General features: G+C 51.1%; 1 protein-coding gene across 1 annotated transcript; it reads right to left on the bottom strand.

The window, feature by feature from the left end:
- Window positions 1-5,151: 5,151 nt before the first annotated feature.
- On the bottom strand, window positions 5,152-23,536 carry EXOSC7 (exosome component 7). The gene is made up of 8 exons (XM_004581401.3): window positions 23,438-23,536; window positions 18,990-19,091; window positions 18,618-18,712; window positions 12,506-12,668; window positions 11,377-11,447; window positions 7,553-7,676; window positions 6,481-6,636; window positions 5,152-5,374 (listed from the first exon to the last, which is right to left on the bottom strand). The coding sequence occupies exons 1-8, from the start codon at window positions 23,492-23,494 to the stop codon at window positions 5,270-5,272; spliced, it is 873 nt and encodes a 290-aa protein (XP_004581458.1). The 5' UTR covers window positions 23,495-23,536; the 3' UTR covers window positions 5,152-5,269.
- Window positions 23,537-23,566: the final 30 nt, after the last annotated feature.

Raw genomic sequence — 23,566 nt, 5'->3', positions numbered from 1 at the left:
CCCACGGGTGTCTGCAGAGGGTGCTGCTGTGCAGGTGCCAGGAAGTTCGCCTGTGTGGAAGAAGTGGCTGGTGTATACAATGATGTCAGAGGCCAGTGCTTCAGGTCTTGGGTCTTCTCAAGTATGGAGTCAGTTTGGTTTGTCCCCAGAAGGGTCTTAGACAGCCTGCAGGGTCAGCGGCAGTTCTGAGAAATGACAAGCTCATTGTATGATGTGTACCCATCACTGTTAGCTGTGGAGCCCTAGGAATACTCTACAAACAGGATGAAAGGCAGGTGTGTGTGTGCAGGGGTATGTGTCTCTGTTAGAGGGGGATGCAGTTGATGCTCCCTGGGATGCACGTAACGCCAGAGGCTGAGCCAGGCTGAAGCCCGGGACCAGGAATTCTGTCTGAGTCTCCCAGACACGTGAGTGGCAGGGACCCAGGACTTAGGCCTTCATCTTCTGCCTCACAGGCGCATAAGCAGGAAGCTGGATTGGTAGAGGAGGTGGAACTGCATCCCAGGCACCCCATTAAGAGATGTGGGCATCCCGAGTGACCATTTAATCCACCGTGCCCCAAAGCCTGCTCCTTGTCAGGCCTTAAAAACAAACAAAACGCCCACAATTATTTGAAAAGCAGAGCAACACAGAGAGAAGCTTCCACCTGCTAGATTATTCCCCAAATGCCTATAACAGTTGGCACTGGCCAGCCTGAAGCCAACAGGCTGGAACTTAGTCTGGGTCTACCCTGTAATTGACAGGGATCCAAGTACCTGAGCCCTCCGCTGCTGACTCCCATGGTGTGTTTTAGAAGGGAGCAGGACTGGAAGCTGAACCAGGCCTTGAACCTGGCGCTGCAAAATGGGACGCAGTGTCGCCGGCAGCACCAGAGCTGCTGCACCACATGCCGCCCAGCGTTTCCTCACATTTCATTGCTCCCATGGGTCTCAAACCACGCCGTAGGCCACTCTCGAGCTGTGTTAGGAAGCAGGTTGCATGAGTTCACCTGGTCTAACCCCCATCTCCGCCCCGATACGGGATGCCCCTATCCATGACCCGGTCAGATGGCACCACATAATTACCTACACCCTACCTGGGATGGTAGCTCATTATTTGCAAAGAATTAAACCTTGGTTTGTTATATAAAGGTTACTGTCTGGTGGGCCACCAACTGAGGGTCCCCAGTGTTGGTTCCTGGAGCCATTAGGTAAGAGGCTAGGAATTGGCCATGGTGTCTTTTTTTTTTTTTTAAGCTTTATTTAATTTTATTGGAAAGGCAGATTTACAGAGAGAAGGCGAGACAAAGATCTTCCATCTGCTGGTTCACTCCCCAAATGGCTGCAAATCAGCCAGAGCCGAGCTGAGCCAAGCCAATCCAAAGCCATGAGCCAGGAGCTTCTCCCAGGTCTCCCACATGGGTGCAGGGTCCCAAGGCTTTGGGCTGTCCTCTACTGCTTTCCCAGGCCACAAGCAGGGAGCTGGGTGGGAAGTGGAGCAGCCGTGATACAAGCTGGCACCCACACGGGATCCCAGCACTTGAAGGGGAAGGATTAACGAACTTTGCCATTGCACTAGGCCCCATGGTGTCCTCCTTGGTCCCTTCTCCCATTCACTCCCCTATATCCCCTTTCATGGAGCTCCACTTGTTACTGTCCCCATTACAGTGTGGACCCTATAACAAGCCACGCTGGCCATGGCCTGCCTGTAGGTGAGGCTTGCACCTCCTGGGTTCAGGATGTTTGGGAAGCCGCAGACTCATGGACTCTTGGTGGCTCCCTTGCCTCATGGGTTGCCTGTGCCGAACTTAACATCTTTCAACTATCCAACCTTCACATCATCCCACCAGGCACTAGCCAGGCGTGGACCACCATGGTAGCTAACCCTCAGGCAGTGCTCTGTGGGTCCCCTCCTTGTCCGGACAATCTGCTGCTGACCTGCCAGGGGAGGGGGTCAGCAGGAGAGGAATGGTGGCCTGGCATGGGACCTGCCCTCCAGGGAATGTCTGTCTGTTCACACAGGACCCTCAAGGGCCTGCGTTTTCCTCCCCAGTTCCCTGATGCACACAGACCTGTCTTGAGCACAAAGCCCAAAGGCAGAAAAAAATACGAGGAAGCAGGCTCTGCAGGCACCACTCAGTTCTCAAGTGTTTTGTTTTCCCTCCCACACTGCTGGAAGTCTCAGTTATACAAAACAAGCTCGGGGCACTCCACCCTCTTCAGTGCAAACCACACGGAAAATTCTGACCCAACAAGGATCCACCCCACTCCACCCTCCCACCCCTCTGGCCCTCGCCCTGCACAGATGTTTCCTTTTAGCGCCCCTGGCTGCTGGTCAACAGAACTGTGGCCCGGCCCATGCAAATCTGAGAACTTTCCACTTCCAGTCAGAGATCAGACATCCAAAGGGCAAATCTCCAAGAATATTGCTAGAGCAACCTCAGCCTTTCACATCAAACCCAGACATGAGGGTCCTGAGACCCCTAGCTTCAGTGACGGCCACCTGCCAAGCCAGGCATCTGAACTCAGGGTGCCTGGGACTATGACCCATTTAGTGTCCACTCCACTTCCATGTCACAGGAGGCCGTGGGCGAGGCACACCCTGGCTTTCACGGGGATCCTGTCGGTTTGTCCTTTGGGGGTGGCCCGGTGGCAGGGAAGGACAACTGGGAGTTCTGAGTTGCATACCTTGCAGAGACACCTGACACCTGTTGTCCTTCTGCTCATGCTCCTTAAGCCCAGCACCTCTCTGCGAAACGAGAGGGTTGTCCCTACCATGCCTATGCTCGGGAGTCCATGCTGGGGTCACATGTGGTGTGGGGACAGCGCAGAGGCAGGAGCCAGAGGAAATCACCTGGTTGGGAGCTTTGGGAATAAACTGGCCATGCTTGGGGCGGCTGTGCACTTTGCTGAGGCTTCTGGCTGGGACAGCTTGCCCAAGGAGAGAAGCTAATTTGTCCTAGAGGATACTACAGATTTCCATCTACCTCAGTGGATACTCGTTCAGCCTTAGGCCCTGGGCAAACGTAGACCCAGCTGAGTGCTCCTACCAACCCTGCACAGCCTGGCCAGGAGTTTGGCTGCATCCATTTTCCCATAGGATCTCCCCTGCTTGTGCACTGCTCCTGTCCTCCATCCCATGTGTGGGATCTGCAAAGGCACCCGGTGGAGAAAGTGGTCAGGGACAGCTGGCTCACGACAGAACGTCTCCCTTCTCCAGGAATTCAAGCCATGCAGTGCTCTTCCTCCAAACCTGCAAAGCTGATGTTTCTGAAATGTAGCCAGGTTCTCTGGCTATGGTAGAAGGAACCTTGATCATGACCTATGCATCCTGACCCCAAAGAGTGGAAGCACCTCCACTGGAGTTGGTAACCACGCGTCCTCTTTGGGCCCCTGCCACCTGGTTCTAGCTCCTTCTCTCTGCTCATCCCTTCCTACTCCGTCTGGCCTCTGTTCCAGTTAACCAAGCAACTTCCTGTGTTACCAGGCACCCGTGTGCTTCCCCGTCCCTTCATTCAAACTGCTGCTCTCAGTGTCTTCTCTGCTGCCAGCTCTGGGAGGGTGGGTGGAGCAGCCATTGTGGACAAAGTCCCTTTTTGGGCTCTCCTCAGCAATAAGAGCTGAGTGTTGTTTCTGGTTTACTATCTGGGCCAGGGTGGGCGAAGCATCTTCCCACTGCAATCCTTCCTACCACCGTTGTTTTTCTTCTACCCCAGTTCTATCCTATCATCCCACCCAGGCACCTGGGCACAGATCCCAGGAGCTACGGGTCGTGTTGGGAGCCAGCCTTGTGCCAGAATCCACTACCTGACTTCCATCCCTACCCTCTTGACCCCAAAAACCATGATGGTATTTTAGGTTCCCCAACTCAGTAAGAATGCCTAGTCAGCACCCACATCCAAAAGTCTCAGAGGAGCCGGAGAACGTAAACCCAGAGGTCTACAGGAGGCACACTGGAACAAGACTGCTGCAGGCAGGAAAGGGCAGTCCGAGTGGCCATGGGGCGGGGGTCAGCTGCAGAGGACTGAGACATGGCACACGGTAGAGCAGCTTCTCCTGCCCACACGCACCCATGGCCACTGGGTAGCCAAAGCACCACCGGAAGCAATTCTCTGTGTTCACTGTCCTTGCATCGAGTCCAGAGTCGCTTTGGGAAAATACCTAGAGGTGGGGTTACCAGGTACAAGGGCAGACCCAGGCTCGTTGGCACAGGCAGCCGTGCTGGGAAGGGGGTCTGGGCCAGTACCCTGGGAGGGCCACCAGGATTTCAGCTCTTGTGTTCTTTCCGTTACCTAAGGAATTCCTGCCTGCCTAGCCCACGTCTGGCTGAGATGCAGAGTGAGGACACAGCGGGCTGAGCTCTGGCTTCCCTCCCATCCCTGGAGCTCTGGAAGTTGCAGGCAGGAGCTGTGGCTCCCCTGGAGATAGACAGGGCTTGCTCTAGCTCTCCCCCTGGGGAGGCTGCATTTCAGCATGCTGTGCCAGGAGAAGAACGCGGCCTTAGGGTAGAGTCTTTGGGGCCATTAGCGATGGCCTTGCCTGCTACCCCCAGAAGGTGGGCTGAGTAATCGCATGACAACATCTGTCAGGCAGGCTTCCCAGTGCTGAGAACACTCTGGAATATTATGAAACACTGGGGCGTGGTTACAAACCCCAAAACCATTTCTAAATCAGAGTGATGAGAAAGGCTGGGTAGGCAGAAGGGACTCCTGAACCCTGGCCCTGGATTTCCTGCCTGGCTCTCCTGACGGCAGGAAGCCAGAGCCAGGCCTCCTCGGGATTTGGGGTGACTTGCAGCCCTGGAGCCTACCCTGTGCACAGCACGTCCCTGGAATCACCCAAATACAGGATTATAGGAAGGGCCTCTTGGCTGTTAAGAACTGCCTCCTCTCCTCCCGAAATGACACAAAATGAACTTTGCTTTGTGATTCTTACTTCGGAAGCTCTGCATTTATTTTATTTATTTATTTTAAATAAATCACAATAGCCTCACCCTAAGTGTTTAGGGAATGCACTATCATGGGCCCATCTTCCCGTGTGTGGGCCTGGCTCTGGTGGGCTCCTGGGCCGAGTCTTTCTGGGGAGCCCATGACCCTGTCCCTGGCAGCAGGTCTCTGAACTGACGGCATCCTGGCTTGGAGTGGAAGAACTCAGCCACAGCAGACCTTACCAGAATAGAGACTTTAGTACAAACGTTGCCTGCCATTCATGACAGCGAACACAAATATGTACAAGCTCCAGCTCGAGAGGAGGCGGGAGCAGGCCGCACTGCAGAGTGGGTGCTGTGCGAGTCATCCCAGGAATCCGACCTTCTGCCTCTTGGGCCCCAGGCTCTCTTCCTTGTGCAGGATGCTCTGCAGGGAGGCATGCAGCGCCTTGCCCACACGCTCGCCAGTCTGTAGAGGACAGGGGGTGGGAGAGAGCACGGGCCCACGCGTGAGGCTCCCACTCACACCACAAGTCTCCCTTTTTGCCGACGAGCCACACCCGTGCCTGTGTTGCACAGACTCCTCTGTCTTAAGGGACTTTAATGAAAACAAAACAAACCTGAAACCCCAACAACATCAACATCACAGTTGCATTTTAGGAAATCCTTCCTACTGAAACAACATACAAAAAAACAAACAAGACAAACAAAACAAAACCCGAGCCAGACAGCCCAACCCCTGGCAAGCAGGAGGAGGCACCAAGCTTCCTGGCCCATGGGCACATGCCTGGCATTCCTGTTGTCACCATGGTTCAGTGGCAGAGTGCTTGGCCAGGCCACATGGTACTGCTGTGGGAAGGCACAGGGAGCCCGGGGAGGCACCCCTGGCCGCGTGGAGGACAGACTGAGCTGAGGACAGCCTAATGAGAGGATTCTAGGTCACCCGCCCCCAGGCCTCTGCACGGCCAAGGTCAAAACCTGGCCAGGTCTTTCGGTGTTAATGTCACCCAGGGAGATGCCAGAAGCCATTGGCAGCAAGCAAACACATGGGCTGTCATCCAAAAACAAAACAAAACAAAACATACTAAAACCCCCAAAACAACAACAAAAAAACCCCACTGAAGTCTATTAAAACTCAACCTCCTCAGCTCTAGGTTCTAAGCCCACGAAGATCAATGGAACAAGCAGTCAGAGGTCAGAGCAGCTTGTGGCCCTCATCCCTGGACAAGCCTCAGGAACTTTGACACCTGTGAAGAAGTGGGCAGGCAGCCACCTTCCAGGCCCTGGTCCCAGGAATTCAGTGGTCCCCCTCTTCATCAAATCACAAAAGTTTGCTACGGGGGAGCTGCGGGTGACCATGTTATCAAAGCCCAGTGTTTCCATTTAGCAACGGATGAGCCTGGCATCAGGGGACAAGCAATGGTAACTGGCAGGTCCCTTTCCTGGCAGGGCAGGGCCCCCCCCTTGAACCCCGTATGGCCAGGTCAACAGAAATGCAACACACACCAGCTTCCCGCCAAGCTCTGAGCCCGGGAAGGAGACTGCAGGAAGCACTCCCACCAGGCCCAGTCTTACCTCCATCATCTCGAAGATGCTCTCGGGGTCCAGGCTGCCCTTGCCCACTTTCCTCATGCACGTCACGACTCCCTTGCTGGTCACCGACACCAGCAGGCTGGCCAAGGAGCAGGCCTCCTCCTGGAGAGTGGCATCCACCACGTGCCGGTAGCCGATCTGCAAAAGTCCAGGCAGCGTGGCTCACGTGTCACGTACAGCCCGCCATGGTCCAGGGATGGGCAGATCCACCCCAAGAGGACTCGCACCCGTACTCAAGGTCGTTTCAGAGGTGCTCCTATGGAAAGTATTTCAAGAGATGTGCAACAGTTCTACAATGGGCTAATGTACAAATGGGGTAACTGAACCGTGAACTGGCGATCTGGGGTGCAGAGGGGCCAAAGACCATCCAAGTCAGAGACCACCAAGGCCTTCCAACCTAGGACACCAGGAAAAAATTCACACAAAGCCATGCATTTCATGGGTGGCACAGGTGTACCAAGAGGGTTGGTGCTGAGGGAGAAGCTCAAGCAGGAGTCAAGTGCAAGTGGGCTTTGGTCCCAATACCCTCCCATCTGAGTGCTTCACCACACTCCAAGTTCATGATGTGGCTTTAATGGAATGAAACTTAAGTCATTCAGGCCGATTTTTATGCATCCCATGTGAAAGCAGCCAGACCCGGGCCCTCTGTGCATAGCTTGGGGGCAGCACGCAGCGTACAACAGCATCCGCCCAAGTACCAGGCTGAGCCCGCCTCTGCTCTTTTACTGCAAAAATCACACCTGGCACACAAGACACTCACATCACAGACACGACTGTTGGGGTGCACAGAGACATCAGTGTCTGCCACCTGTCACTACTCAACCGCCAAAGACCCCAGACCGCTGTCGTCACTGGGACCCTCCCAGGACCCCGCCCCCTATCTGCTCATTACAATGAAAAGAAAGAAAGAGCTGATCACGGCAGCCATTTCTAGCACAACCAAATCACTGTGCTAAGAGGACTCCTGTAAGGTTCATGAAACTGTTAACTTCTCAATCTATTCAATAGGTTGGGGTTAGAGGAGACCCACAGGCACCTTAAAAAAAGCTCCCACCTTGCACAGGGTGACGATGCAGGGAACATTCTCCACGCTGAGCTGGATACAGTCATAGGGGTCATCAGACAGTTCAATCTCCTTCGACCCCTCTTCATCTTCTACAACAGAAACTCTTGGTATCCTGGAAACAGAGGCACAGCTCTAACTCTCACTTACCAGGAGAAGGAAAAAGAACTTCTTCTGCTTGGGATCCAGAACAGAGATCTGACAAGACAGTTAGGTCTCCCTTGCACTTCATCACAGCCATGCTGACATCCCTGTCAAAAGCAGAGAGGCAAGTGCAGCGGGAAAGGGGCTCCGTGAGAAAATTATACTGGGTCAGTCACATATCCACATGAGAAGACAAAACATTCACAAAGACCCACACCAAACAGACTGTTGTGCATCAATGTGAAAATAAGACAACAAGGTCCACAGAGGAAAACTGAGCATCTTCATGCTCCTGGAAAACATGAAGATTCTGGGAAGGACACGGGAAATGTCTGACATAAAGAGTTAAAGTAGAGGGCCCAGTGGCGTGGCCTAGTGGCTAAAGTCCTCGCCTTGAAAGCCCCGGGATCCCATATGGGCGCCGGTTCTTATCCCAGCAGCTCCACTTCCCATCCAGCTCCCTGCTTGTGGCCTGGGAAAGCAGTTGAGGACGGCCCAATGCATTGGGACCCTGCACCCGCGTGGGAGACCCGGAGGAGGTTCCTGGTTCCCGGCTTCGGATCGGCGCGCACCGGCCCGTTGCGGCTCACTTGGGGAGTGAATCATCAGACGGAGGATCTTCCTGTCTCTCCTCCTCTGTGTATATAATAAAATGAATAAGATGTACAAAATTTTTAAAAATGAATAAATCTTTAAAAAAAAAAGTTAAAGTATAGATTCAATTATGTTTAACATTATAAATTTCTGCTTGCCAGGTGACACTTTTTAAGTGTCCTTTTTAAGGATAATCCAGAGTGAAGACAATGTTTATAAACATATATCTGGTATATTGAAGAATATATTCCATATTCCTGGGCCCAGCGTTATGGCACAATTGACTAAATCTTCACCTTGCAAGTGCCGGGATCAATCCCAAATGGGCACTGGCTCATGTCCCAGCTGCTCCACTTCCCACCCAGCTCTCTGCTTATGGCCTGGGACAGCAGTAGAGGATGGCCCAGGGCCTTGGGACTCTGCACCTGTGTGTAAGACCTGGAAGAAGCTCCTGGCTTGGCTCATTTGGGGAGTGAACCAGCAGATGAAGAGCTTTCCATCTCTTCTCTCCATAAGTCTGATTTGCCTTTCCAATAAATATAAATAAATCTTAAAAAAAATAGAATATATTCCCTCAAAACATAACAAAAAGTAACTGAACACAGAAATATGCAAAAAGACCCAACAGGTGTATCTTGACAATAGGATTCTGGACTGTCTGCCACTGCCTGTACCAGCAATGTCAGGACACACTTAAACAACAGAATCATGGACTTATGACTGCTTATGAAGTATTATACTATTGCAGTAATATTGGGGAAATAAGTTGGGGAGAGGGAATTTGGGGAGGGGGAACGGGAAATCCCAGAGCCTATGGAATGGCATCATAAAATTAAAAATAAAATAGAAGAAAAAAAATTTTTTAAAAAAATGTTGAACTATGCGCCTGTCACAAATATTTATGAGACCCATTTATTTAATAATTTAAAAAAAGGGGGGGAACCCTTTTTTAGAGGTTAGGCAAGTCACCAAGAAAAACATGAAAATGTGCTCAGATTAAATATGCCCCAGGGAAATATAAGTTAAAATTACAAAGTGACTTCAAGACCCACTCAAGAAAAGAAAAAAATAAAACACAAAACAACAACAACAAAAACCAAAAAAAGGGAAAAAAAAGACCCACTCAAGAGAATGGCTGCTGTTAACAAAAACAAACACTCAAAACTGGCCAAGATATGGAGCAAGCTAGAACTCACCCACTGCTAGAGCGAATATCAACTGGCAAAAGCACTTGGAAAACTGTCTTGTCTGTTAAAGAAAAACCAAATACAGCCAGATTCTATGACCCAGAATTTTGATTCTTTCTTAGCAAAAAAAAAAAAAAAAAGGAGATTTAAGTCCATGTTCGCATCTAACACAATTTGTAACAGCTAAAAATTGGAAACCACCGGGATGTCTATCAACTACAGAATGGACGAACTATGACAGACACAATTGGAACCTCACACAGATCAAAGGAGCTATGACCACAGGCAACAGCACAGAATCATCCAAACGCAGTACTCAGAATGAGGCAGACCCCAGGGACAACATACTGCGTGCTTCCATTGGTACTAAGTCAAAAGCTCATCTACTGCTTCAGAATGGGAGCTATCAACTGTTTGCAGGGAGGCTGGGGCTCAGGGCCCCTGCGGAGCTGGTGCTTGGAGCCATGTTTAACCCACCCATTCCAGTCCGGGGAGGCGGGTAGGCAGAGGAGGTCCACCCAGCCATCATAATGGAAACAGTATCAGGGCTTTACCAGTCCTTCTAATGTAAACTCCCAGGAGTCAGTCCTCCTGGCGCCCCTACACAGGTGATATCCAGTCAGGAGGGCTGCAGTCAGGAACATCCACGGGGCCAAGGAGTCCTGCCACGGTCTGCCCTGGCTGCAGCCCCACAGGAACAGCCCCAGGCGTAAGTACCAAATGATCTCACAAGTCATGTGATCTGTTTTTGGTTGGCATGTTCCACACTAAGCATGGACACACGGACACACACACATTCCTAACCCTTTGGCCATAGCATGGTTGGGCAGAAGGCTTAGGAATACCCTCAGACCCTGCCTGCGTAAAAGGCTGTCCACATTCTAGGGGAACCCAATTACAATGAAAACTGTGAGACACCCACATTTATCTAGCAATATAAATACGAAATTTCAGAATTATGAAATATTATATCAAACAGAACGACCAAAAGTGCAGCACACAGCGAGCAGGCTGCGAGGGCCGCCTGTGGTGACGGTTTTGCAGGGGCACAGCCTCGGGATCCGCTGACGTGCAGACTCCAACCCAGGGCTGGGCCACAGGCCCGCACCCAACTTCTCACCATCACACACAAGTTGTGATGCACATCCTGGAAGAGGCATCTTTGCTCACTTCTTCAACTATTTTCTTTGGCAATGTCCCTGAGTGTTGCTAATCCTCATTTCTAAATTGTCAGGATCCCTGTTACCATAATAGAAACCCTCACGCGTTCAATCGCCCCACCCACGCGTTTACTCAGAGACACTGTGAAGTGCCTGGTGCACAGAACGCAGAAAGACTTCTCATCAGTCAGAAGAAAGGTCAGTTTTCAAAAAGGCCTTCCAGTGAAGCTTCACGCCTCATCTCTTCCACAGCCTCTCTGGGAAGCCAGGCCAGAGCTGCATCAACGCAGCCTGTTCCTACCTGAATCTCAGTGGCAAGCTGCTACTCTGCTTTTAAAACCCTCATGTGTACAGCCAAGAAACGTGGGCACATACTACGTGCCAGGTGTGCCCTGGGGATGCAGGAGCTACAACATGGGCCAGCCCTGCCCACGGAGCTCACCTGCCAGCTGAGAGCCTTGGCGTGGTTGGCCTGCAGCTGGTATCTTCTTTTCTGCGCTTTTCTGTAATTCTCTACTACCTTCCTACATGGTACATGCTCACTAAGGAAAATAGCAATAAACATACAAGTGTCTATATATGGTTAGGCTTGGGAAATCTCTCCTTGCTGCAGCTGAGCATCAGATAGCGCCATGTTCAAGGCTAAACAGCCCTGTTCTCTGTACTGATGAGCTACAGCAGGGAATTCCTTGGTGTTCTGTGTTCTAAGTGTCTGCCTGGGAAGACTCACCTTGTATTGAAGAGAGCAGCCTTTACAGCAATAGAAATAGCATCAAACAGATTGCCACCGCACTCCAACAGCTACAGGAGACAGGAATTGAGGAGGGAAGAGAAAGCAGGCGTCACTCATTGCTGTATGACCCTGGAGGAAGGACCCTGATTCCTAAGGAGCACAGCAGTGTACCTGCTAGCTAAAGACCAGGACATGGGCCTGCTTTCCTGGCGAGCTGTCAGTGACCATAGCACACTGGCTGGCGCATACACTCAGTCTCATTTCAAGTACAGCCTTGGGGCGGTGCTCATGTAGGCCCTGTAGCAAGGTCTCGGCTGGCTCGGGCTGTGGTACCACCCATGGCCGGGCATGCTGAGCAGCTCCTCTCAGAGGCCAGGAGCTTCTTCCGCATCTCCCTTGCAAGTATAGGGTCCCAAGGAATTGGGCTGTCCTCTGCTGCTTTCCCAGGCTACCAGCAGGGAACTGGATGGGAAGTGAAGCCCATATGGGATCCCACTGGATGCAAGGCAAGGATTTAGCCACTAGGCTACTGCACTGGGCCCACTGGAGCTACTTCTTGCATGTGATTGTTGAGAAGCACCTGCAGGTTCTACACCAATCACAGTGAAGACTGAGGTCTTGCCCACAAGCCTTTACCCGTGGGCAAAGATGCTGACTGCAGCTGTGCACATGTACCTGGCAGGGAAGGCCTGGGTTAGTCAGGGACTTTGTTTCTATTTATCAATGAGAACTGTAACAGTGTCCAAAAAATATGTAAGGTTTGCATGAAAACGCCTCTAAGAGCTCCTCAGCACTCCACACAGACTGTCACTACATCTAAAATTTCCCCAACAACTCGGACACCATCCAGAGAGCAGCTCTACTGTTTCCCTAACAACTTGTGTGGATAATTTTAGGGGCTTCATGATATGAATATAATTCTATTATTGACTGGCATTATATGCATGTTCTTCACATATACGCTGTAGTAATGAAAGATTGTAGGAGATTGTGACTCCTCATTTCTCATCCTGGATGGATGTTAGAAGCAACCATGCTGAATGAGGGGAAAAGCAGCAGGCAGAGAGCAGCCCGCCACCCCTGCCCACACCGAGGAGAGCGTCGCCGGCGCGTCCTGTGCACCCACCAGCACATCCACATAGAGGATCCAGCAGTGCTCCCGAGGACTAATGCACAGCGACTTCAGGTCCAGGCTGCCCTGGTTAAATGTCCGGTACAGGGTGTTGGCGATCTCGGTGCCAAGGTCATCACCTCCTCGACCTTCAAACTCCGGAGTGGCATTGGCTGAGCTGCGTGGAACAGCACCAGAGAAGCTGGGTGAGCCTCTGCAGATTAAGAGGCATCTGCACCAGGCTTTGTTCTCCTTTCCAGGTGCAACACTGACAAGACAAGGGAGGCACCTGCCTGGCTGCGGGGCCAACTAGCACCATGCCCTGGGTTGCGCAGGCGACGGGACTTCCCAGGACTTCTCACAGAGACCACATGTGGCCAAAGGAAAACAGGGGCAATGGTTCTGTAGACCTCAGCTGGCAATAATTAACTCTCTTATCTTCAGAGCACCATAAATACTCCTCTCAAGTAGGCCCAGGAAGCTGCGGAGCTGAACAGTAAACACTTGGTGCCCATGCAGGGGCTGCCTGATAGACACCCCAGCTGTTTTCAAGGCCGATTCTCTACACAAATATCACAATATAAGTTCTCTAACTTTTCTGGAATGACTTAGAATGTCAGCGTTATAGCAAGCACTTTTTAGATCATCGTTATACAAAAAAGAAAGATGAATGCAAGACAGACTATTGGCTGATTAAATACCAATCACACAATGTAACTCTCTAGCCTCTCCTCCTCTTGCACCAGTGACCAGGGCCCGGGTGGATACAGATCCAAAGCCAGCAAGAAAGGGGGGGATTTCACAATGGACGCAGAGTGGTGGGAGCAGGGGTGAACATAGGAGACTCAGCTCCCAAGGTCAGGCCACAGGGAGGTAGCTGGATTCCAGCAAAGCAAAACCTGTGTGAAGGTCCAAGGTTATGCCCACCCCAATAACACAGCCACTTAATCACACTCGCACTGCTGTTAGGGATGAACTCGCAGCCATGAGATGACATCACTGTAGTACTCTACTTAATTCTGTAGTCTTCCCTTCACATTGTCAGGCAGCAGAAGCCCAATTTAAAGTCCCCATAGAAAGTTCATTACTGCATGTCAACCTCATGGGGGCCTCCCTGGACTCAGGCATCAGGCCATGAAAAGCAGCCCATTTGTGGTGAAATAATCAAATCACCAGGAATCAAGTTTTCATTCCACACAGCCAACAAAACTCAACTTGTGTCTAATCTGAATGTTAAGCAATCAATATTAAGTGCCATGTTTAGAGTGCTCAAAAAACACACCCATCCGAAGATGTCTGCGTAGACAAATCCAGTCCAAGATACCAACGCTTGAAACGTTCCTCTTCCTAAATACAGTGAGGACATCTGCCTGGGTGTGACTAATGACTTCAGGATTAATGCATGGACTCATCCCTAGGATAACATCGTTCACAGAACCTCCCTGGTCTCACTGTCTACTTCTACCTACAGAACTGGGTCCCACTGTTTTGTTTTGCTTTGTTTTGTTTCCTGACACTGGGCTAAACTGCTTTTATTTATTTGGCAGACAGAGAAGCAGATGTCACTGCTGGTTCATTCCCCAAGCTGAGGACTTCTGATGGAGTTGGCAGAAATGCGGGTCCAGAGGGGGCCTTGGAGACCTCGCCTAGGGAACTCTGCAGATCCCAGCCAGTGGCCATAGTCTGCAAGGTAGAGGGGGAGAGTGCTGGCGAATGTGGCTAACTTCAAAACCAAAAATCTTCCAGCCTGGGGATCTGATCTGCAGGATGACATTAGGAGACCCCAGACAGTTCCACTAGGTCATTTTGCATGGAGGGAAGTACAATGCTACTGTTACTACAAAACAGCATGGCTCTAAACCCATTGATGTACTAACTCAGTTCTCACCGTAACCCAGAAGCAATTAATCTTGCCCTGGAAATTAGAAAGCTGAGTCACAAGGTCAAACCAATGTCGGGGAGCTAACCTTGGCCCTTATCTGCTAGGTGTCCCTGTGCCCTCCTCAATGTTAACGCCACACACTTGGCCTGCACTCTGACATCAGTCAGATTAACTTTTCCTTGGGTTTACCTTTTGCCACAAATGTTCTGGTCTCTGAATTTGCTATTAGATCCCAGATGAGTCCAAGAATACAGGGCCAGACAGCCCTAAGGAAAAGGCTTCTCTGTCAAACACAGAGCCAGCCAGGTAGGAAATACAGGCTGGGAATCCCAGCCCTGCTCACAGGTAGGGAAGAATACACTGGGGTGTTTTGGCATACAATCATGTGCCTCCTGCATTTATAGCTACCAGAACCAATTGAGACCCTGCAGAAAGCATAGCCCAGAGCCTCTTCCCAGAACTGTGGGAAAGCATTTCCAAAGCTGGACAACTAAGACAATCCCTCCCCATCCTCGCCCCTCCTGACATATCACCTCCATCACTGCTCCTGCGTGGCACCATTTCTGCTTTAAATGGGGTTGGCTGAGATCAAGGCCATGACAACCTGGAAAGGAACCCCGGACACTAGGTTCATTGTTGCTTCACCTGCAATCAACCTCGTCTGCAAGCCTCAAGTCAAGCGAGGCCAGACCCTGGGCAGGAAAAGTGGGTTAGCAGGCACTCGGAGCAGGTGATGGTCCTCGAGCCCCGAGGCAGGTCCCAGAGCTGATCCCCCTGGGTGCACACCCAATGCTTCTGAAATCACAGTGCTTCCCCACTGGTGACTATGAGAACACTGGCACGCTCTGAGCTCTTCACAGGGAGCTTCACTTGGAGCTTCAGGGAAAATGACTTCACGAGCCTGGGAGTCCTAACTCATCAACAACCACCTCAAACATCTTCTACAGGTTCCCCTCTGCTTTGTCCTCAGTCCAGAGCCCTTCACTCAAGAACAGTGTCCCTTCAAGGCCAGCGCCACGACAGCCGGCTAAACCTCCACCTGCGACACTGGCATCCCATATGGGTGCTGGTTTATATGCTGCTGTTCCACTTCTCACCTAGCTCTCTGCTAATGGCCTGGAAAAGCAGTGGAGGATGGCCCAAGGCCCTGGGTTCCTGAAATTTTATGAGAGACCCAAAGAGAGCTCCTGGCTCCTGGCTTCAGTTGAGTCATTGTGGCCATTTGGGGAGTGAACCAGTGGATGGAAGATCTCTCTCTGTCTCCTTCTCTCCGTAACTGTTTTCCAATAAGAATAAATAAATCCTAAAAGGAAGAAGAAGAAAAAACAAAACAAAACCCAGAACAGTGCCTTTTCAACCAGCACCAAGCAGATATAATGGCCACACCTACACTCAGGGCTCCAAAAGATTCTGCTTCAATTTTAATCATTATTTAGAAAACAGGTGGATCCCCAGGGCAATGGACAAGTCCAGGCACACCAACACATCTATGAGTGAAATACTTTCTCCTTAACTTTTTCTCCAAGGTGGACATTAGACAGTTCTGAGGCCATCAACACAATGGTGAGAGTACTTGGTGGCCTGCCACCTAGTGGTAGCCAGAATGTGGCCTCAAAAGTCACTGAATTCTTTCTGGGCTGCGGAGTTTGGTTTCTCTTGTTAAATAGTTCATTCTGAGGATACAAGCAGCAAGCCAAAGGCATGTAATGGGGAAGCTTCCAATTTAGGCAGATCTAAGCACGGCCTGGGGACAGCACACCCAGGAACCTTTCCAAAGGGCTAAGAGCTAAGTTCTCATCAATTCCAAGAAATGGGGTAAACTGTGTGTGTTAAGGGGTGGGATGGGAGGGGAATAGCAGCCTTGTCTCTTGATATCAAGCGGGCAAGACCAAGGTGAACTGGCAGAAAAGCACTTAGCTTTCCAGAAACCCTTCCATCACTGGGGATTGACGTCATTAGCACATGGAAGCTGCTGCTAAGGATGGCAATCCCTTGCCTCCCGTGCGTTAGGCGACGGCACCCGAGCCCCTGGATAGACGAGTGCCTGGTGCTCCAGAGCAGAGGCTGGGCCCCAGGTACCAGGGTGCAGGTGCGAGTCGCAGAGGGCCACGGTTTCTGTGTGCCTATCCACAGGTGTCCAGAAGCCATTCCTAGTCACTGGGCCAGGATGAAAGGCTTTGCTGGTTTACAGGGAATTAAAAAATGCATACATCCCTCTTGAAAGACACAAGTGAAATCCCAAAGCAGGAGCAGTCAGCCATGCTTGGTACCCGCCCATCTCTACCATCCACCCGCCCAGCTGACCACAAGAGACAGATGGAGGGAAACAGTTGGGGTCCTTTTAAGACTCAGAGTGGAGGATAAGAGCCAGCAGGCATGCTCAGGCAGCAAGGCGAGATGGTGGCGAGGACAGCTCCGAGGCTCTTTCCCCACTGGAGCCAGTCTCCCGTTGCTAAGAAGGAGACATGAGAGTAGTGGGCTCACCAGAGGTCAGACAGTCACAAGGAGAGGCATCCCTGTGCCCAGCGGTGCCCTCCCTTTGGTGGCACCGAACTGCCTTTGGTCTGTCCAAGACAAATAGGGGGCAGGGGAGAAGACAGTGGTAGGGAGGAAGAGGAAGGCAAACCACAGTTCCTTTCTGCTGCAAGGGGACTGCCTCCTGCTCCGAGTCGCGCAGAGCAAGGCCAGGAGAGGCTCTCTGCTTCCTCCAGGAGCATCCACAGTAACTCAGAGTGGGGCAGTCACTACCAACTCAGACTGCTGACAACAGCTGGGAAGAACCAGGAGAAAAGACAGGTGGAGACTCAGGGAGAACAGGCAATGCAGGGGCAGGAATGGCAGGCATGGGCCAGGAAGCTAATTGGTCAGGAAGATAGATGTGGACAGTTCTTGATGTCCAGGCACAGTGTCCTCCAGAGCTGGCCTCTGTAGGCTGCATGAGAGGGGACAAACCTGGATTAGCAACTGCAGCAAGGGGCAGACATGGTGGCCAGGGGCTGTCGGCTTCAGAAGGGCCTGATGGTGGGGCTGGCCCATGGCTGGCATCTGACTTGGCTTTCAGAGTGCTCGCTGTGAACACGAAACTGATGGGGCAATTTACTGTGCCTTGGTTATGCAAATCATATGGGCTATGCTGAACACCTGCTCTCCCAGGATCAGGAATTTCCCCACGTGTTAAGTAGAGGCTGTCTATGTGACCAGCCCCCAGCAAAAGCCCAACAAATGTCACAAGTCAAGCTGGTGTACAGTGTCCTTTAAAAAAAGCCATAGGAAAATGATGTTAACAGATTTTGAGGGGCTGGTATTGTGAAGCAATGGATTAGCCACTGCCTGCAATGCTGGCATCCCATAAAGGTGCTTATTAATTCCCATCCAGCTCCCTGTTAATGCTGAGAAAGCAGTGGAAGATAAGTCTAAGCCTTTGGATCCCTACAACCATGTGGGAGACCTGGAAGAAGCTCCTGTCTTCGGACTGGCCCAGCTCTGGCTGTCACAGGCATTTGGGGAAGAAAGCAGCAAATGGAAGACCTCTGTTTCTCCCTCGTGGTAACTGCCTTTCTTGGGAAGTCAGTCTCCAAACACGGAGGTGGTCCTGGGGATGCCCTGCAGCATCACCCTGCACACCCGCAACAAGCAGGAGCCAACACAGGTCCTTACCTGCTTCAGGAGGCCTGCTGTCAGCACCTGCTTCTAGAAACAAGGGTACAGACAGAAGATGGGACCAGACCAGCAATCCAAACACAGCCCCTACCCCTAGAGGGGGAGATAACAACGGAGAAAGAAAGAACTTTAAAAAAATGTATTTATTTACTTAAGAGGCAAAACAAGAGTGAAAAAGAGAACACACTAACGCACCAGCTAGTTCATTCCTCAAATGCCTCCATCAGCCAATGCACAGCCAAGGCTGAAGCTGGGAGCCAGGTCTCCCATGTGAGTGGCAGCCACCTTGAGCCATCACCACCACCTCCCAGAGTCCCAATTAGTGGGAAGCTGTTGTCAGGAGCTGAGGCCAGGAGCTGAAACCAGAAACAGATCCAGAGAGGGCTGGATGATAAAGACAAGGGCAGGTCTGGAGCCAAGACCTGTACCTGGAGTGTAGGAGGAGGTGCGGTCAGTCAACGCCTGGCAGGCAACGACTGAACAACAAATAACACAAACTAAGAGTGTGTTCACTGGGAATGTACAGGTTTACATTCTGAATCCGTCAAACCATTTCCCAATGAAAGTACCTGCAATAGCACTCACCAGTCAACAAAGAACTCCACGTAGCCTTCATTTGGTTTCTCCAGCTTCGGCGTCCCCATCTCCGCTTTCACTCCCACCAAGATGTCTGTGTGACCCTACAGGCATGTACAAGAAGGGTCCTCACTCCAGGTAGCAGCCAAGCACCCAACCACCACCACCTGCCCCTTCTGGACAAGTACCCCTTGGAGCAGTGCTGGGACTTGGTAGGTGACTTCCAAGGAGGTGTTGGGACCTTCTGCTCTGGATAAGACCCCTCCACCCCCCTGAGCTGGGCTTGGGTTTTGGGTTCCCCCAAGGGAAACTTGTGTTCCAAAAGCCACAGTGGGTATGCACTTGCTTCGCCTGGGCAGGCACTGTGGTCCCAGCACTCACCAGCTTGACCCTGGCAGACCCGCTGGTGTTGGACACCACGTCTGTTTCCACTTGGACGCATCGGTAGTCCTCACAGCCGCGGCCATCCACGCGGAGGTCTTCCTGAGGACAACAAGCACAACCTCCAGGCTGCACTCTCAAGCTGACCATGCCCTGCCCACTTCTCTCTTCCTTCCCAGAAACAGACAGTATAGCTTCTCTTTTCTTAGCAGGACAGTCAGAGCTTTGACCTCTGACCTAACATTACTGTACAGGAAATGAAGTCATGGAGATGTTAAGAGATTCACCCAAGGCCTTACAGTTGGCGCATCAGACCCCAAAGCATAAATCATCACTCAGAATATGCACCAGAAACCAAGCAACACCCATACAGGAGAAAAGTAAGCCACCCCTCTTCAAATCTGCAGTGCTGAAAATCATGCAGAGTTGGGCTGTCAGAAGTACAGGGTAGCACCGGCTCGACCATGGCCCTCTGACCCAAATGCAACCAGACCCCCCGGGGTCAGCACTTCCCACTGCCTTTGCGCCATAGCCACAGAGCTGTGCAATAGGTGCCAGGGACCGCAGGACCTGCAGAGTCACAAAGTTTGACTATTAAGCCTCTTAGGGGAAAAACCAGCTGACTCTTACGTAGAAGATGACCTTTAGGGGGCTCTGTGTGCTGCTGTCCCTTCTGCCCTCTTGTCTGCCTCTTCAACTGCAATACTTGTGACGGTAACACGCAAGCACGTTGCAGGCCATACTGCACCTTAGCATCACTCGTGTTGTCGCTCAAAGCATTCCAGTCTGGGCCATGGGGCAGCTCATTGGGGGTTGCGCTTGGGCCCTTCCAACACAACTCTGCCTTTCCTTTTTTTTTTTTTTTAGTTTATTGACTAACAAGACACCTCAGTCTCTTGTATTTTCCCAGCTGCCCCCTGTGGGTCAGCCCCCTCTGCAAGGAGCTTTGGTTCTTTTCATTAAAAACGAGGAGGATCCGGGGGTTGCACCACTTCTAGACCTCAGCCCACAGAGCTGGAGAACAGGGGCATGGTTACCAACTCATACACACATAGCCACATTGACTCTATCTACTCCTCTGCTCATACCCACTTTCCCTTTCTACTCTGTAACTTCTTTCTTAGGGAGAAAGTTGCCTCTGGTTATTTACAAAGTTATCTTCATATTTGTTGAACCTTATTAGATACACAGTTACTGCTAATCCACACCTAGGGAAGAAACAAATTAACTAACACTACAGTATTTGCACAGAGTTCTTATTACCTACAACCTCATTGTGCCCAACTAGAATTTGGTTTCCAGTACTTTAAGTTAGTTGTTCTTTATCATGCACTGAATTCTGCATGGTTACAGGATTCATGTGTATCAGGCTCGTGTGTAACTTTGTTTCCAATTTTCCTTTACCACAGCCAGCAAAGTGCCTTAGTAGGCTGATCCTTTGCCTGCAGCTCTGGCATCCCATAAGAATGCTGATTCTAGTCTGGGCTGCTCCGCTTCCCGATCTAGTTCCCTGTTAATGGCCTGGGAAAATAGCAGATAATGAGTCAAATCCTTGGGTCACTGAACCCACATGGGAGATCAGGAAGAAGCTCCTGGCTTCCAGCTCTGGCCGCTGGCACCATTGGTGAAGTGAATCAGTAGATAGAAGATATCTCTCTCTCTCAATTTTTTGGTCTCTCTCTGTAACCCTTTCAAATTAAAACAATAAATTGTAAATAAATAAATGAGAGATTACTACAGTTCTAACGCAAAGCTGTAAAAAAAAAAAAGATGTACTCAGAGAAATCTCACTCTTTACCTATCCTGTGCTGGTCTGGTCCAGGTTCATTTCTAGCCTTCGTTTCTTCTATTTTCTTTGCACAATTGAATAAACATACTTTATATGTCTTTATCATTATTTTTTCTTAAGATTTATTTATTCTTATTGGAAAGTCACATATAGAGAGGAGAAGAGGCAGATGTTCTATCTGCTGATTCACTTCCTAAGTAGCCTCAAGGGCCAATCCAAAACCAGGAGCCAGGAGCCTCCTCTTGGTCTTCCATGCAGGTGCAGGGTCCCAAGGCTTTGGACTGTCATTGGCTACTTTCCCAGGCCACAAACAGGAAGCTGGATAGGAAACGGGGCTGCTGGGACACTAACTGGTGCTCATATGGGAAGGCTACCGCACCGGGTCCTATTATTATTATTTAATTTATTTATTTATTTGAAAGTCAGAGTTATTGGGGGAGACAAACACACACAAAGAACTCTTCCACCTACTAAGTGACTCCCCAGATGGTTGAGTTGGGGCTTCCTGCAGATTTCCCACATGGGTGGTGAGGCCCAACCATTTGGGCCAGCTTCTTTGTTTTCTCTGACCATTAACAGAAAGCAGGATCAAAAGTAGTGCAACTGGGACACAAACTGGCACCTGTGTGGGATGCCAGCATTGCAGGCGGCAGCTTAACCTGATATGCCAACAGCATCAGCCCTTCCTCCTTTCTTTTACAAAGGGTGGCACACTACCAATCCTCTTTTACACTTCACTTTTAAACAAATGTACCAGGGGCAGGTACTCAGCCTTGTACCTGCCATGTCCACCTGCTGTGATGGAGCGCCAGCACTGGGGCACCATCTTCCACTCCTGCTTGTGCAGCCTGGGAGGTAGTGGTGATGGCTCAAGCCACAGGCTTCCTGCCACTCAATAGGAGACTCTCATCCTGTTCCTAGTTCCAAACTTGTTCTGAGCCAGTTGTGGCCACTGTGAGCATGTGAGGAGTGAACCAGCCAATGGGAGCTCACACTATTTCTTAAATAAATAAAAACTGAAAAACAAATTTGCAGGACATTGTTTTACATCCCATCACATCAGAGAGCTTCCTCATTCTAGATAACTTTTTGAAAGCTATTTTCCTTCTTCATGAAAACAATCTTTAGTTTTGTAAGTTATTCAAAGCAGCTGATGCACAAATTCTAACATCCTAGGGAGTAACACTTTCATCTGGACCACGGGTGCCCATGCTAGCTGCTCCACCTCCCTGCACGTGCCATCTGTGAAAGCAGCAGAAGAGGCCAGAGCAGCAGGGCCTCTGCCTCCCTGTGGAGACCTGGATAAGGCTCCTGGTGCCTGGCTTTGGCCTGACCCAGCTCCAGTAGTGGTGACCTTCTGGGGAGTGAGCCAGAGGATGGAGGATTAATCTTCCCCCGTCAATCCCCTCCCTATAACTGACTTTCACAAGAAATCAATCTTTAAAAAAATTTTTTTCTAAGATTCACAGTCTGTCCTAAAAGTGCTCTTCTCCAACACCGGCAGCACAGACCTCCTCTTAAGGCTGCCTGTGTCGAAGGCCAGGCACTTGACAACTTATTATTGCAAATCTCCCTCATTCTGCCCCCAGGTGGAAGTGCCCTCATTTCAACAGGGACATCGGGCTGTCATTCAGGTGAAACTGTTGCTTGCAAAAGCAAGCTGGCTGGATTCGGTCTGACTCCAGACAGTTAACAAAAGCAGGAGGCCACAGCACCTTAGCCGGATGGGAGCAGATGGCTGATTCAGGCGCTAAGGAGACTCCGGATACCATGCCCAACTCTGCAAAGCCAGGCACACCCGGCTCTCTTGTCATCTATCCCTTGGCACCATTTCAGAGACGGAATGTAAGAGAAAACTGGCAAACTGACAGAATCAATAGTTCATGGCCGTGGCCAGAAAAAAATAAAAAAGTTTTTGATTTAGAGACCAAATATCCTTTAATGGCTCCCCAAGGAGTATCCTTGGCGGATTAAAATCACCGTTACAAGGTGGAGGCAAAGAAAGAACAGAGGGAAAGGCAATCCTAATTACTTTTCTCAAAGAGCTTTACCCAGTCGGGCACTCCCGCTATTGCTGATCCTGACTGATACAGTGCTCTCGGGACCGTGAACACCGTCTTCCAGTTGCAGGCTCACCTGTCTCCAAGAAGCACAGGAACCAGCGGCAGGGCTCCAAGTGTGAACAGCTCTCAGCTGTGGAGCTATAACGTGTGATGGAGCCGCTGGAAGGCTCCATCACAGCCCCTGGACGCTTCAGCTAGCGCACGCAGGGGGAGAAGCTGCGACCAGAACTCCGCCAGAGTAGGCTGAGGTCGGGGAGGCCGGGGGACACAGGTACTGGGGGGCAGCTCGCTCCGGGGGAGTAGAACGGCCTCCCAGTCACCGGCTGAGAACAAGCAAAGCCAGAAGCCTCCCACACCCCCAGACCCATTCCTCCACGTCCTACAACACTGGGGCTCGGTCCGGTCCAGGGTGCCAAGGCCGAGTTAGCGGATGACCCTCAGGCCTGGCTGGCATTCCTCTCTCGCATCAGCTCGGGAAGCTGCCAAAGACGCTAACTACGCCTCTAAAGGGACGCTCGGCCCGATCAATGCCCGCCCGGCGGTTCTGGCCCGCCGCAAAGGGAGAACCCAGCAGCCGACGCCGCTGCGGTGACTACCTGCACGCCGTGCACGATGTACACCTTCTCCGCCTCGCTCAGCGACACGGACGCCATGCTGTCGAGCTGCCCGCGCACCTATGTCATCCGCCCGCGTCGCAAACTCTCCCCCCCTCCTCGCGTGCACGC

This window comes from Ochotona princeps, chromosome 21 (genome assembly GCF_030435755.1).
Source record: "Ochotona princeps isolate mOchPri1 chromosome 21, mOchPri1.hap1, whole genome shotgun sequence".
NCBI lineage: Eukaryota > Metazoa > Chordata > Mammalia > Lagomorpha > Ochotonidae > Ochotona > Ochotona princeps.
This window is presented reverse-complemented; position numbering and strand designations above follow the sequence as displayed.

Bases quoted from the DNA above. Each gene is read 5' to 3' on its own strand.
- EXOSC7 (XM_004581401.3), bottom strand. From the start codon at position 23,494: ATGGCGTCCGTGTCGCTGAGCGAGGCGGAGAAGGTGTACATCGTGCAC. The intron at 19,092-23,437 runs GTAGTCACCGCA...TGTTGTCCTCAG, and splicing joins ACATCGTGCACGGCGTGCAG to GAAGACCTCCGCGTGGATGG. The intron at 7,677-11,376 runs GTGAGTCTTCCC...CTCTGTTTCCAG, and splicing joins GCTGCTCTCTTCAATACAAG to GATACCAAGAGTTTCTGTTG.